This window comes from Muntiacus reevesi, chromosome 2, assembly GCF_963930625.1.
Source record: "Muntiacus reevesi chromosome 2, mMunRee1.1, whole genome shotgun sequence".
In the NCBI taxonomy this organism is placed as follows: domain Eukaryota; kingdom Metazoa; phylum Chordata; class Mammalia; order Artiodactyla; family Cervidae; genus Muntiacus; species Muntiacus reevesi.
In genome coordinates, this window is record NC_089250.1 from 76,409,338 (window position 1) to 76,424,841 (window position 15,504).

Sequence of the window (15,504 nt, forward strand, 5' to 3'; positions counted from 1 at the left end):
AGCCAGATGCTGTTTTAGATCCTCCGAGCCCCCCGGGAGGACAGAGGACGTTCCCGCCCTCCAACAGCCGATAGTCTAGTGTAGCCTGTGAAGTGCCTTCTGGGGGAGAAGGAGGCGAGGGAGGGGGGTGACATGGGTCTGGGGGCAGGAGGGGTCAGAGGAGGCCTCCCTGAGGAGGAGACATGGAGCTCAACGAGGTCCCGGGGGAGGTAAGGAGGGGAGTGTGCCGGTGTCTCAGGCAGGAGCCGGGAGGCGAGGCCTGGTGGGCGGTGTGTTGGAGCCGGGGGTGAAGGTGGGGGGAGTGGGTGGAGCAGGTCGTGGGGTCCGTGCAAGGACTGGGCCCTGGAGGGTTTCGAGATACGGAGGGAGATGCTGGAAGGGCAAGGGTGGAGGTCAGGAGGCTGGAACTGCTGGGGTGGTCCAGAGGGAGACGCTGGGGGCCTGGGCTGGGGGCCTGAGTGGAGGCGGGGGAACGTGTGTGTGTTTAATTGGAGTTCTTCATTGCCACAGTTAGAGGTTCACGTGCTCATAAAGAATAATAGAAAGCGCCCTTGTGCACTCTGCCCAGTTTTCCCCAGTGGTAACATTTTCCAAAACCGAGGTGCATCACAGCCGGGGTTTCGGCCTTGATACGCTCTGCTGCTGCTCTTGGATCTCCCTGGGTTTTTTGGGTTTTTTTGCTACATCACATGACATGCGGGATTCTAGTTCCCTGCGTGGTTGCGTTCCTGCCCAGTTAGTTCTGCGTTCGTGCCCAGTCGCTTCAGTTGTATCTCACTCTTTGCGACCCGTGGACTGCAGCCCGCCAGGCTCCTCCATCTATGAGACTCCAGGCAAGGACACTGGAGTGGGTCGCCATGGCCTCCTCCAGGGGATCTTCCCAACCCAGGGATGGAGCCCGCTTCTCTTGTTTCCTGCGTTGGCAGGCGGGTTCTTTACCACTAGCACCACCTGGGAAGCCCCAGATCCTTCCCCCGCCCCTCCTTAGAGGGAGTCTTAACCCCTGGAAGTCAGGCAAGTCCCTTGGGTTTCCCCAGTTTTACCTGTACTCAATGGTGTGTGTTTTAAGTTCTGTGCAGTTGGATCTGTTCTGTGCAGTTCTGTTTTATTGAGGCTCCTGTCTCCTCCACCACAGCGCGGGCTGAACAGTCCCAGCCCCGAAGCGGTTTCTCACGTCCTCCTGTGACCACCTCCACCTTTCCTCCCCAGCCCTCTCCCCAGCTCCTGGCAACCACCAGTCTGTCCTGCATTTCAGAAATTCGGCTATTTCAGAAGTGTTCTATAAACGGAATCACACAATGTGTCACCTTTGCGGACTGGCTTTTCTCGCTCAGCATAATTCCCTGGAGATTCATCCAGGGAGTGTGAGTCGGGGGTCGCTCTGGGTGCGCTGGCAGGCAGAGCCAGGGTCGGAGATGCGAGGGTGGGGTTCAGGCTCCAACAGGAGCCTGAGGCCTTAGCCTGGAGGCAGAGCGAACACTTGTTGATTGAGCATCTGCTGTAGACCAGATGCTCCTGGGCGCAGTGGATGCAGTCACGGAAGAGAGGAGAAGGGAGACGCCCCTGCGAGGGGCTCCGGGCTGATGAGGGGCTGGAGGCCTGGGCTGGCCGTGGGGGTGGGGGGTGGCCCCGAACCTCTCTTCCTCTTTCTGGCTTTGCAGCCAGGGACGCTTTGCAGCTTTGCAGCAGGCACCACCCCTGGGTGGAAGGGGGAGACCAGAGGTTTCTCCCGGGTCCTGAGTCAGATGAGAGAAGAGCCTGGTGCTGTCCCTCAGGCCAGATGGAGTCCGCTGCACCCAGAGCACCCTGTCTCCTGCACTGGCCTTTGTCTTTTCAGAATACTGTTATTTCTTGGACAAAGGGGTGGGGTTTAGTGTGGGGTGACTTGGGGAGTTTCTCGTGTGCCTGCCGGGCACAGCGCCCGGGATTGGATTGGGGAGGCCCCGCATCCCAGGACCGACTCCCCAGCTCCCATCACGTCTGCTCCCTGGTCCTCGCTGGAGCCCACCGCCCCCCGCAGTCCCCCGTTTCCTGTCGGGGCTTCTCGGCGCTTCCCTCTCCTCCTCCCTCTCATTTTCTCACCTCCCATCTTCTCCCTCCTCCTTCCCACCAGCTCTTCCCTTTCTGAGCTCTCCTGTATCTGGTCGCCACATCTTCTCTCTCTCATATTTTTCTGTTTCTTGTGTGTTCTGTCTGTTTCCCTTTGTCCAAGTCTCCATCTCTGTGCCGCGCTATGCCTAGTCACTCAGTCGTGTCCGACTCTTTTCAACCACATGGACTGCAGCCCGCCAGGCTCCTCTGTCCATGGGATTTTCCTGGCAAGAACACTGGAGTGGGTTGCCATGCCCTCCTCCAGGGGATCTTCCCAACCCAGGGAGTGATCCCAGGTCTCCCACATTGCAGGCGGATTCTTTACTGTCTGAACCACCAGGGAAGCCCCCATCTCTAATGATGTTCATCTCTGTTTCCACCAAGCTCTGTCTCTTCCTCTTTTCCTTTCTCTTGCTCTCAAATGTTCTGTCGCAGACTTTGGAAAGCATCCTTTTTCATGCTCAGGGGGCCCAATGGATAAAATGTCCTTATCCGACCAGGAGAGTGCGCGAGCTGAGTTCTTGTGAAAGGGCCTTGTGAGATCCGTGTCTGGGCCTCTGGGGCCACGGGGATGGGATCGGTGTGGTGACCGTGGCCGTCGGAGGCTCCCAGGCCACCCACCCGCCTGGGGTCGGGGGCCAGAGCCCAGTGCCGGCCTGGGGCGGCCTTGCAGCAGGTTCCTGCCGTCCTGGGTGAGGAGCAGGGGTGCGAGGCGGGCCCGTGGGCAGCTGCTCGGAGCCCGCCGGTCCTGGTGGCTGCCTCCGTTTTTGCGCTGACGGCTTGTTTAATGGTCAACAGCTGCCCACGTGCAGGATGCCGACAAAACGGTCGATGGTGTCTGTAAAGACAGAAGCTTTCTGCTTCCCAGAGCTAACTGGTGCTGCTTCCAACATCCTTTCATGGAGTCAACCACCTTCGAGGTCGGCCAACGAAGCCTCGAGGATTCTCTTGTAAATCGGCATCGGAATGAAACAAGGATGGCTCTGATGAGACCATGACCAGCTGCTGGGCCCTGGCCAGCTGTTGGTTTGGGCTCACGGACGTGGACGTGGAGAACCCCAGTGGGACAGGGAGGCCGCTGGCCCTGGGCAGCTGATTTGGTGCTCTGGCCTGGAAAAGCATCTTCTTTACCTGATCTGTTCTGGGACAGCCCCAGCTGCAGCCAAATCCATCCACCAAGGTCATCCCCCAACTCTACCGTTGCTCCCACAAGCCACCCTTGGCCCCATGAGGTTTTCTCAACCAGGAGCGCTGGGCCCATGCTGTGCCTGGAGCTGACCGCGTGTGACCATCCTAAGGATGGAGAACGCAGATCCCAGTTTGTAACCCGGCTCTGTCACCGCAGCCTGCTACAGAGTTGGCGGGGGTCGTGCAAGATGGAAACCCATGACCCCTTTGTCAAGACTTACTGAGAGGGGCTTCCCCTTGGTGGCTCAGTAGTAAAGAGTCCGCCTACCAATGCCGGAGACAGAAGTTCGGTCCCTGATCTGCGAGGAGGGATCCACACGCCACAGAGCAGCCAAGAGTCTCAGCCTCGAACCCAAGCATGGCAACGACTGAAGCCTGTGTGTCCTGGAACCCGAACTCCCCAACGAGAGGAGCCGCCGCAGTGAGAAGGCCGAGCACCACCAGGGGCACCCAGCACCGCAAGGAGCACCCAGCATCGCCAGAAATCAGTGAATAAAAGTTTCCTAAAATATTAAACTTACTGAAGATTTCAAGACAGTGATAGCAGAGCATCAGATCAAGCCATTTGGCTGGCCCTGCCTATCACTTGCAAGTGTCATGCTTTGCGTGGAGCTTAAGCTTGCAGAATCTCAGTCACATGGGCTTGATACCCAGTCCTAGCCCCTGTCCAGGCCTGTCCTGAGTAGTGGCTGAGATAAAGGAAGGTCCAGCTGCCGTCTCCATCACCGGCGTCGTTAGGACATCAGTGTGATTGTTCAGCCCTTCACATGTTCTGCTGGGAATACACTTTGTGTGTTTATTTTTAAATTACCTTTTTATTTTGAGTAATTTTAGATTTGCGGAAAACCTTTTTTAAGGACGGTACTCCCGAGAGCTTCCGCGCTCCCCTTGTTTCGTCTCCCCGTCTCCCGTCACCTCACGTGACAGGTGGGCTGACAGCCACCCAGGAGAGGTGTCAAAACCAAGACCTCCCGCACTGGTCCAGTGTTATTCACTGAACTTTGGATTTTACCAGATTTCTCCTTCTCATCTGTTTTCCGTTCCAGGCTTCCCTCCAGAGCCATGCGTTGCTTTTGCTGTGTGCTTTATTTATTTGGCCGTATCAAACAGCACATGGGATCTAACCAGGGACTGAACCTGTGCCTTATGCAGTGAAAGCACGGAGTCCTGACCACTGGACTGCCGGGGATTCCTGAAAGCCTCGGTTTCCTCATCTGTGAAGGGCCTTTGTGATCTGCAGATTTAGGTCTCTGAAATGTAGCAGGTGCCCAGTTAAATATATATGTAAGTGCACAGTAGTTAGACGGTTAGCCTCAGTGGCCGTCTGATGAGAGGCAAAGCCCAGGTCAGACACCCCCCTCCTCCAGGAGACGGCCCCGGGAGAGCAGAGGGGCCGCGGCTGGAGGGGTCAGGGAGCCCCCAGAGACCCAGCTCTGGAGGGGGCCACGCCGTGACTCCGTCCACCTGCTGTCCTATCTTGCCTCCCAGACCCTGCATGCGTTTGCAGTTGGTCGCCACTGTCTTGGCAGAATTTCCGGGGGCTCCTTCTCTGCTGGTTTCCACATTAACGCTTTTCCTGCAGCTAAAAGTGGGATCCACAGGGCTCTCGAAGCCTCCAGGGTCAGCATGGCCTCTCACGAGCCTGCACCAGCTCGTCCCTGGTGGTCTGGGGTCTGCCCTGCACCGGAGCTGTCCCAGCTGGGAGCCCCAAGCCCTGTCCCCGTCACCCCAGCAGCCTCCGCTGCCGCTGGCAGCTGTGCTGAGCGGACTGGCGGGGCCGGGCAGGAGGGCTCGGGGCAGGGGCGCTACTGCGTGCGGCCACCATGGGGCCGGCCAGCCCACCCCGCAGGCAGGATTGGACACGCAGGGGCTGCTCGAGACGATGGGAGGGGCCCTGCTCACAGCTGTCAGAGTGTTCTGGAAGGCTGGGGGCCCTGCAGCAGACACAGGCGCTGCCGGCAGGACAGGCGGGCGGGGTGAGGAGGCCTTGAGCGGGGCGGAGAGGCTGGGCCCGGGGGTGAAGGGCGTGTGGGCTGGCCGAAGTGGAGGCCGCTGCCAGGAGCTCGGGAGAGCCCATTTGACGCTCGGCTCTGCCGTTTAGCAGCTGTGTGGCCCTGGGCACATGCCCTGCCCTGCCCTCTGCCAGCTGGCCTTCTCCCCACAGAACAGCCCCAGGGCGCACCTGACTCCGGGCCCCGGCACGCCCTGGAGGGCCCCGGGTTGAGGGCGGAGCCGCTGGCCCCAGCAGCGGCCCGGGCTGGCCGTTCCCCCCACCCCCGGGGACCAGGCCACAGACAGGGAGCACCCATGGCCCCGTGGTGACGTGAGCCCGGAGCCACTGCCGGCCCGGAGCCCGTGGGCCCGGTGTCCTGTGGGCGAATGAGGCCGGCCAGCGGCAGACCGGACGGCACGTGCCCAGACATCTAGGGGCCCGACTTGCCACAGCCCGCGGGAAGACGGGCCTAGCGCGGCCACGTGGCCACATTGTTCCGGAGAAGCAGGAACGCGGTGTTCACGTGAACCATCCCGGTGCCTCCACGGTGGCAGGTAACATGTTTTACAATTTGCACCAGCCCATCCTGTGAAGTGGCAGACTTTATTTTTGGGGGCTCCAAAATCACTGCAGATGGTGACTGCAGTCATGAAATAAAAAGACTCTTACTCCTTGGAAGAAAACTTATGACCAACCTAGACAGCATGTTCAGAAGCAGAGACGTTACTTTGTCAACCAAGGTTCGTCTAGTCAAGGCTATGGTTTTTCCAGTGGTCATGTATGGATGTGAGAGTTGGACCATAAAGAAAGCTGAGTGCTGACAAATTGATGTTTTTGAACTGTGGTGCCAAAGAGGACTCTTGAGAGTCCCTTGGACTGCAAGGAGATCCAACCAGTCCATCCTAAAGGAAATCAGTCCTGAAAGTTCATTGGAAGGACTGATGTTGAAGCTGAAACTCCAATCCTTTGGCCACCTGATTCGAAGAGCTTACTCATTTGAAAAGACCCTGATGCTGGGAAAGATTGAGGGCAGGAGGAGAAGGGGACAGAGGATGAGATGGTTGAATGGCATCACCAACTCAATGGACATGAGTTTAAGTAAACTCCGGGAGTTGGTGATGGACAGGGAGGCCTGGCATGCTGCAGTTCATGGGGTCGCAAAGAGCCAGACACGACTGAGCAACTGAACTGAACTGAACTGATCCTGTCAAGTGTGTGGGCCGACGCTACCCAAAGGCCACTGGTTTGCTGGCTCTGAATAAGCCAGAGGGGGGTGCCTGAGGGTCCAAGGTTGGAAAGCAGATCCTGGAGGGACGTCTCGAGTCCTGGGCGAGAGCACGGCTCCCTGCCCCACTCAGCCCCAGGGCCCCCAGTCCCGGCTGTGCTAGGCCAGGCCGGGCCTGGGTTCGAGTTCCGCTCTCTGCCAGTTCCTAGTGGGGCAATCCTGGGCAGGTGTGTCTGTGAGCCTTCATTTCGTCTTCTGGAGAACGGGAGTAGGGACATCTGTCTCTCTCAGCAGCTGGGCATGAACGGGCTGCGGGCCCGCAGGTCCCGCTGTGGGCTGGGCACTCAGGAAGAGCTCACTACTTGGCCACTGTGGTTGAGATGAGAAAGACGGGGGCCTGGTCTGTCCTGATGGACCAAGATGTTTCTTCTGTCTGCCTGCTTCACCCTGCCTCCACCCAACACAATTTTGTACGTTAGAATTAGAGACCAGTTGCTGTGATAATACAGAGTTCTCATATGCCGCTCACCCAGTTCCCCCAAGCGTCTTGCTTGACTGGGGTGCGCTGTCACAGCTAAAGGACCCTGCTTCATACACTGCTGTCTAACTAGCCTCCGAAGTTTATTCGGGTTTCACTGGTTTTCCCCAGTGCCCTTTTCTCTGTATTCTAGATAGTCCTCGTGTCTGCTCCGCCACCTCTGGTTTATGACAGCTTCTCAGACTCTCGTTGTTTTTGATGACCTTGACAGTTTTGAGGATTGTGGGTTAGGGATTTTGTTCACCGTCCCTCAGTTAGGGCCCATCTGATGTTTTTCTCGTGGTTAGGTTGGGCTTGTGGGTTTTGGAGGAGGGGGAGACCCTGGAGGTGAAGTGCCCTTCTCGTCACATCAGGTCCAGGGCCCCTGCTCTCAACGTGACGTAGCACGGATGATGTTGACCTTGACTATCTGGCCGAGGCAGTGTTTGCCAGGTGTCTCTATTGGGCAGTTATTTTCAGCCTGCTCTCTCCCCTACCCTTGTTCTGCGGAAGCAAGTCACCACGTGCAGCCCTCACGCGAGAGGAGTGGAGCTTCTGGAGGGGGCAATGCATGCATCAGTTATTTGGAATTCCATTTTACCTTTTGGAATAATTCTGAGATCCAGAAGTTTTCACTGTTTTGTGATCATTCCATTCACCATACGAATGACCTGGGTTGAGTCCCGGCTCCACCCATTTCCTAGCTGCATGACCTTGGGCAGGTCACTATTAACTGGAGTGATGGTGAGCGTAATAGCATGCGTCCGTCAGGCTGTGCAACAGAAACCTGACTGAAGTGGTTTAACCAAGTAGGGTTTGTGTTTTTTCCTTGTGTGACAAGAAGTCCTGGATGGCCAGTTGATTCTCTGAGCTACTGCCCTGTCATCCTTAAGCCTCTGGCTTTTGTCCTCACAGTGCCAAGGTGGCTGCAGCACCTCCAGAATCACTGCTGTGCTCCAGGCAGGACTGCATGAAGTCGATGGCATTATCCTCATTTGACAGAGAGGAAACTGAGGCTCTAGCAAATGGGAAACCTCTACCTTGAAGGAGTGCTGTGAGGGTTAGAGATAAGCGTATTGAACAGGGTCACAGGAGCTGAGGTTGTTGTTTACCCAGTAGGTTGGGCCTCTAGTCGCCTGGGCTGGAGGTGTCTGGTAACTCGGTGGGTGAGGGTGAGTCTCTGGCTGCCTGAGCTTGCATCCATGGTCAGCCTGAGGCCTCTGCCTCCCAGAGGTGGACCACACCTTAGAGCCTCAGAACCCGGCCCACGTGTGGGATGGCGGTGTGGTGTTTCTTTTGAAGTGGAGGATGCTTAGTGAGTTGGGACAGGATGGAGTTGCAGTGATGTCTCAAGAGCAGCCGACCAAGCAACACTCTGGCCTGGGGACAGTCTGCAAGGTGGACCCGGCCCTGGGCCCCGCAGCCTGTGTCTGGCGGCCCCTTACTTGGTGACCACTTGCATGGGCGAGGGATGGGTTTGTTATGCCTGTTCTACTTAGGAAGACAGATTTAATTTAGGGGCAAACTAAAAATACCAAACCTGGCCTGCCCCCATCTTTTTTTTTGGCTGCGCTGGGTCTCAGTTGTGGCACATGGAATCTTTTAGTTGTGGCATGTGAACTTCTTAGTTATGGTATGTGGGATCTAACTCCCTGACCAGGGACTGAACCCGGGGCCCCCTGCATTGGGAGCATGGAATCTTACCCGCTAGGCCACCAGGGAAGTCTGTGGGGCTTGCCCCCATCTTTGTAAATAAAGTTTTATTGGCACACAGCCACGCCATTACTTTTTCATTGCCTGTGGCTGCTTTGGTGCTGGAAGGGCAGAGCTGAGTAGCTGTGACCCAGACCATGGGGCTTGCAAACATTTACTGTCTGGCCCTTTGCAGAAAAAATGTGCTGAGCCTGGCCAGGACTCACGGGGGGCCGTGGGGGATTTCTGGGAACAGGACTGGGCGGATGAAGCCCTGAGGCAGGTGGGCCCGGCTTCAGCAGATGGCGCTCTGACTCGGGGGGTGGGGGGCTTCAGAGGAGAGGCCCCCAACCCAGGCTGGCTTGAGGCTTTCCTTTGCCACTTGCTGCAGAGGCCTGGTGGGGGCTTTGTCAGAAGAGGAGCTGGTTGGGGGTGCAGCCCGCCCGGGGGGGCCAACCCCGAAGCACCCACCACCAGAAGCAGTGGGTTCTGGAAAGGCGACGTGGCCGCCAGGGGCCCGGGGGCCGCCCACAAGGGGCGCCTCAGCCCAACCACCGGGAGCTTCCAGATCATCTGATTTTCCAAGAGAAGCTAGCTGGCAGGCTGGTTTTTCTGAGAAATCTGATTTTTTTCAACATATTTGAAATTAATTCCAGTTTTTAAAAATCATGCAGCCAACCAAGCGCGCGCGCACATACACACACACACATACACACACACGTCTGCTGTGTGGGCTGCGGGTTTGGGAACTCGGGGGTCCGGGGTGGAAGTGAGGAAGACGTGGGAGGCTGGGCAGACCCAGGAGGGCCTGCTAGGCCCGGCGCCCCAGCTCCAGAGGCCCTCCTCCAGCTGGGGGCGCGGGCTGGTGGGGGTGGGTGGCCGGGGGAGGGTGGCAGGGCCCTGGACCTGTGGTTTCAGGTTTCCTCCCATCCGGCTCCCCCCTGGTGGAACCTTCCCGCCCGCAGGCTGGGGGGAGGGGGACGAAGCCTCAGGGAGGTGAACAGTCCTCCTTGCGAACCTGGCCGCTCCTGGAGAAGCATCTTAGTAACAGCTGCAGGCCAGGGCTGGGCCGGGATGCTCTCAGAAGTCCCCTCCGAGATTCTGCAGGATTTGGGTTTGAGGCTGAAGCCTTATGGGCCAAGGGGCAGGGGTGACCTGGAGCTGGAGAGGCCTGAGTGGACCCCAGCTCCGTGGTTGCCTGGCTCAGGTGACCTCTGAGTTGGGGGCCGCCCCTCCTGTTGCAGGTCTGTCCTGAGAATCCAAGAAAGCATGGGCATGAGAGGGCTGGGTTTCCTTGGCATCCTGGGGGGGGCCCGGGACTGGGGCCTGGCCTGCAGGGTGTGGTCCTGCTCAGCCTGATGGCATCTGGAGTGCCCGGCTGTCACTTTCGCCTCTGGTTTCCAGGTGTTTGCCCGCACTCCTGTAAATATATTATTTGCTTTAGGCAGGATGCTTGGTTGCAAGTGACAACTGCTCAGGTCACCCTGGCTTAAGAAAAGAAGAGAATCCTGTGGTCTTATGAACAGAGAAAGTCCCAAGGTAACACTAAGTGTGTGTCTGTCGCTCAGTCGTGTCTGGCTCTTGGCGACCCCGTGGACTGTAGACCACCAGGCTCCTCTGTGCATGGGATTCTCCAGGCGAGAACACTGGAGTGGGTTGCCATTTCCGTCTCCAGGGGATCTTCCCGACCCAGGGACGGAACCCCGGTCTTCTGCATTACAGGCGGATTCTTCACTGTCTGGGCCACCAGGGGAGCCCAACACTGACTAGTTAGCTCTAACCTTGGGCAAAATGCGGTTCAGGTGCTCCAAGGATCCTGTTAGGATTCTGCGTTGCTTCCCCTCCCAGCTCTGCTCCCCTGTGTTGGCGTCTTTCTCGGGCAGGCCCTCCAGTGTGGTGGCAGAAGGGACCCCCAGGCTTGTGGCCCGTCCTCGCACAAACCTGCGAAGGGCCAATGGGAGCAGAAAGCATGCCTCCCCCAGTAGCCAGAGCCCCAAGCCTGTTTCTCAACTGGATGAGCCTGGGTCACCTGTTCACGGCCCGGGTGGGTCAGGCATCCTCTCACCCCTCCTTCAGCTGGGGGTGGGGGGTGGGGAGGGCAGCGGGGATGGGGAGCTGACACTGGGGACCCCTCAAGATCATCAAGGTACTGATACCGCGCAGGACATGGAGGCTGAACAGACTGAGCTAGCATCCCATGTCCACCCGCTCTCCAAGAGCAGCATGGAGGGCTGAAGCGGCCATGTTCGGAGCCCCCAGCTCAGCTCAGGGCACCCCCTCTAGGCTGACTGCAGGCCCAGAGCTCCGACGAGCTGTGAGTCATTTTCCCACAAATTTCCCATGTGTCCCAGAAGTTGTTAGGGGCTGGGCCCAGGGCCAGGGTGGAGGGGCAAACCGGCCTCCGGGGTGTCTCTCACCATCTCCCAGGCTGGGGGCCCCCACAGAAAAGGGGAGCAAGTTCATCTGGGATGTCTCATCCTCATGAGTCCCTGTGGGGTCCGGGTGAGAGGCTTCCTCTTGCGAGCACACACGTGACCACTCTAATAATCCACAGTGCTGGCAGAAGGCTCACTCTCCGGGTGTTCCCCTCCCCCTTGAGTCTGAACGCAGGAGGAACAGTTCCGCTCCATCACCAGCAAAAGTGCCACCGCTTTTTGCACTAGACCTTGCTGGCACTAAAGATACAATTATATCTAAAGTTGCTCGGAGACTCTCAGGACTCCTTCTTGGCTCCTTCATCGTTATATGAATTTTCTCCTTTTTCCTGGAGCCTGTCTCCTTGAAAGAGGAGGCAGAAGCCCCATCCCCGTTGGGAGAACCATTTCAGAAAGAACACGGACTTCCCTGGTGGTCCACTGCCTAAGACTCCAAGCTCCCAGTGCAAGGGGGCTGGGGTTCGATCCCTGGTCAGTGAACTAGATCCCACGTGCCACAACTAAGAGTTCACAGGCTACAACTGAAGATCTCGCTTGCGGCAACTAAGACCCAGTGCAGCCAGATACATACAATAAATAAATAAATATTCTTAAAAGTACAAAAAGAACAGTGGGTCAAGAGGCCCAGCATCCCCAGGACAGGGACACCAGCTCTGGCCTGGCCCCTTTCGCTATGTCCCCAGATCAGGAGCGAAAGGTACACTTTAACCCCCAGGCCATCTGTCAGGACAAGGGAGCTGGTCTTTGAACTGTCATTACTTGCCTGTTGCATTTTCTAGATACTACAGCAGTCAGATCTCAGGAGAAAGAGGGTGAGGATAATCTAAAATGATGGGTTATCCACGGACGGCATCCTTCAGGCTGTGAGACGATCGTGGGGCTCCTTTCCCAGCTGTGTTTTGGCTGTGGTGCTGTGGGAGGACTCCAGTCCACTCGCAGGGGTGGGGGGCAGCCTAGGAAGATGCGGGGAGAAGGGGGTGAGTGTGTCCCAAGTACCCGCCGCCCCCCCACCTCCACCCCTGCCAAGCGGGCTGAGCCCGGAGCAGCTGACCCGGTGTCTGCTGGTTAAATGTTCGCTTTTATGAGGCAGAGCCTTGGCCAAGGTGACTTGCTTGGTTGTCCCAGCTTTCCAGATGTGGGTGGTGGTGACTCCGGGAGGTATGCAGTCCCTGGACCCCGGGTGCATTCTACCTTATCTGAAATAAGGTAGATAAGGTATTCTTTGGTGGTTTCTTTCTGCAGCAGAGACAGGCTCTGGTGGGGAGTGGGGAGTTCAGGGCTCAGACATTAGAGTCTGTGCTCTCTCACCCCAAATCCGGCCACTCTCACCTTGAAGGGGCGCCTGCCTTCAACAGCTTCTGCTCTGGTCCCCTCTTTCCCCTCCAGTCTGGTCTCTGCTCTTTCTAAAACACAGCTCATTACACACACTCCCTGCTCCCCGTCTCCCTCCTGATCTCTCAGGATAAAGTTCTTGGTACGACCTCCAAGAGCCCATGTCATCTGGTTTACAGCTTCCTGTCCACACGCTGACCCGGCGACTCCAGACGGACCCAGCTTGGTGCCCGTTGCCCAGCACACCCCCCCAGCGCTGTCTGCACGGCCACGGGTGTCTGCAGCCTGGCCACCACTCTTCCCGCCGACCCACACAGCCCCTCCTAGGTCCTCAGCTCCTGGGAACCTCTGACCCCTGCAGAAGCTGGGCTCCGAGGCCCCGGCGCCACCTCCCGTATTCCCCGTCACACGTTGGGGGTGCGTTCCCGGTGGCTCCCTTGTCTGCGGTAGGCAGGGGCCCCTGATGACGGGCTGCGTCCTCTTCGCAGTGGTGCCCGTGGCCGGGTGCGAGCGCATGTAAGGTGGGAGTTGCGGGGACAGGTGCTCGGAGTTGGGGGGGGAAGGCACCTTCCTGGGCTTCGTCGCCCCCGCCCCCGCCACAGTGGGGAGGGCGGTCCCGGTGTTGCTGCGGGGACAAGCATGGGGCAGGCGAGGGCACACGCAGGGCAGCGTGGGGCTCATGGGGGTCTGCGCTTTGGGGGAGTTGTTATTAACCGTGGGCCGGAGCCCCACACCACGTGCTGGCACCTGTGGCGGCCGCTGAAGGCTGGCGCAGAGATGGGGCCCGGGGGCGGAGCTAGGACCTAGGGGCGGAGCTAGGACCTAGGGGCGGAGCTGGACCCGGGGGCTGAGCTAGCCTGGGGTCTGGGGGCAGAGCTATGGCCCGGGGGCGGAGCTATGGCCCGGGGGTGGGGTGGGGGCGGTGGCGGGGTGCGGAGGTGGCCTGTAGATCACACAGCAGAGGGAGCTGCGGGTGGGGGTGGTCAGAGGGAGCCCAGGTGGAGACGTGCAGAGCTTCCTCCTTCTGCCCCCTGGACCCCCACATTACTGCCCGTATCTGCCTGCCGGGTCCACCTGGGAGCCTTGCAGACCTCCCCTCCTCCGAGCAGGTCACGGGATCAGCCCCGGCTCTGAGACTCACCTGAGAGCGTTGAAATACTCACGTGCCTGGAACGCACCCCAGACCGATGACGTCAGGCTCTGGGGGCGGGGCCTGGGCATAAGCATCCCTTACTCCCGCAGGGGGCCCCCTGTGCAGCCACGTTTGAGAAGCACTATTTGGGGCGGTCCTCTGTGAAACCGTTTGACCCAGAGATGCCTGTGTAACCTGTAGGGTTAGGAGAGCTTGGAGACCATTGCTTGATGGAAAATCTCCCCTCCTCAATCTCCCTGCCACAAAAACCCACAGGAGACATAAGTAAGCCCTTCTTTAAATGGTTCAATTAAAAAAAAAAAAACACGCATATGGCCCGGTCTTCAGGAGCACAGACCGGCGCTCACAGAACCATCGCCGACCCCAGATCCCCCAGCGGCGGCCTGTGGCGCGGTCTAGACTGCCGCTGCTGCGGGTCTAAGTGCCCCTTCCTGGCATTCGGTGGCCCGAGGTGCACCTGCGTTCTCAGCCATCCTCCCAGACCCTTGTTCCACCTGTGCTCTCAAACACTGCAGAGCTCTGCGCACACGGACCAGCCCTGCCGGTCCCCATCAGGTGTCAGACGGGCTGGCTTTGGCTGTCACAGGCCGTGTGACATTGACCTTCATTCTTCACTATGATTCTTGGTGAAGAATCATGGACTCTGCTCGCCTGGACCACCCCCCTGCGGGGTGAACTGCGACTGGAGTTCTTGGCTCTCAGAACAAGTGGCTTCACGTGACTGACCGGGCACCTGGTTTTCTGTCCTTCCAGAAGCGGTGGGCACCGGTGGCCCCGACGTTCGAGCTGCCCGCGTTGTACAGAACGGAGGACTATTTTCCCGTGGACGTGGGGGAGGTGATGCCCCGAGCCCCCAGCTGTCAAAGGCGTCTGTGAGCGCTTCGGTCCTGCCATCCGTGGGGAAGTGAAATCTGTGTGCAGAGCAGATGTGGTTTTCTTCTTTTCTTTTATTGTTGTGGATTCGTTTTCTGAGTTTTCCCCCTTACTTCACGGGGGTGCATGGGGTTTGGAGAAGCACTTGGGACCCAGGGGGTGGGAAGTGCCTCAGTGATGAGCTGGGAAGGCCTCCTCCACCAGCTGTGGCCTGCTTGGTGGTCTGGACGAGGTGGTCACCCCTGGGGATAGCTGGTCACCCCAGGTTACGGGCTGTGGGGACATGGATATCTTTGCACAGGAATTGTGGGGGTCTTGGGAGGTGTCACCAGGGTGCATGGCTCCAGGTCCATCTGTATTGGCTGGTTTGTCTGAACCCCAGTGCCCACTGGCCCTGTGAACCATCTCAATAAAGTGTCAAGAGGTCACCTGGTGTGAATGTTTCCTTGATAGGTGCTTGTGCCACCGAGTCAAGCCAGGTCCTCAGAAGCTGCTTGTTCTAAAGCCCCTCGCCTGAGGGGAGCGCACGGATCTGGCCTGCAGATGCCCAGCAGAATGCCGAGACCTTTAGGATTTCCTGAGCGGTGTGATTTCCTGCTCTCCCAAGCGGTGTTTGCTTTAATTTCTCCTCATGTAGGTGGGTTTTGAGCTATGGTCCTGAAACGTTGGGTTCCTCACTTTGGTGATGGCTGCTTCTAGTTTCTGGAATCTTTCCCAGAGCTGAGAACACACACACACACCCTGTTCTGCAGACCTGCATTCAGATTTCAACACACACACACCCCCCCTGTACTACAGAACTGCATTCCAATTTCAAGGAAATCTGACATCATTAATCAGGCAAGAGAGCAGTAGTAGCAAGGCCAAAAAAAAAAAAAAAAAAAGTTGAGCCTTGTCAATTTTAGGATACTTTTTTAAATGAAAAGATATTAAGTGAAGCCCTTGTTTCATGTAGAGCCAGTGTTTTTGTATACAGATAATTTTTGTAAACTTACTTTAAAACAT

At 57.9% G+C, this 15,504-nt stretch overlaps 1 protein-coding gene across 5 annotated transcripts in view; it reads left to right on the forward strand.

The window, feature by feature from the left end:
* The window catches only part of BCAS4 (breast carcinoma amplified sequence 4), a 56,267-nt gene extending 41,312 nt beyond the window's left edge, over window positions 1-14,955 (forward strand). For 3 of the 5 annotated variants that reach the window (XM_065922179.1, XM_065922178.1, XM_065922175.1), the window contains one exon: window positions 14,380-14,946. In XM_065922179.1, coding sequence (XP_065778251.1) covers window positions 14,380-14,502 — 123 coding nt within the window. In that variant the 3' untranslated portion in view covers window positions 14,503-14,946. Of the gene's footprint in view, window positions 1-14,379 lie in introns of all 5 variants that reach the window. The other 2 variants (XM_065922176.1, XM_065922177.1) reach the window with 2 other exon arrangements.
* Window positions 14,956-15,504: the final 549 nt, after the last annotated feature.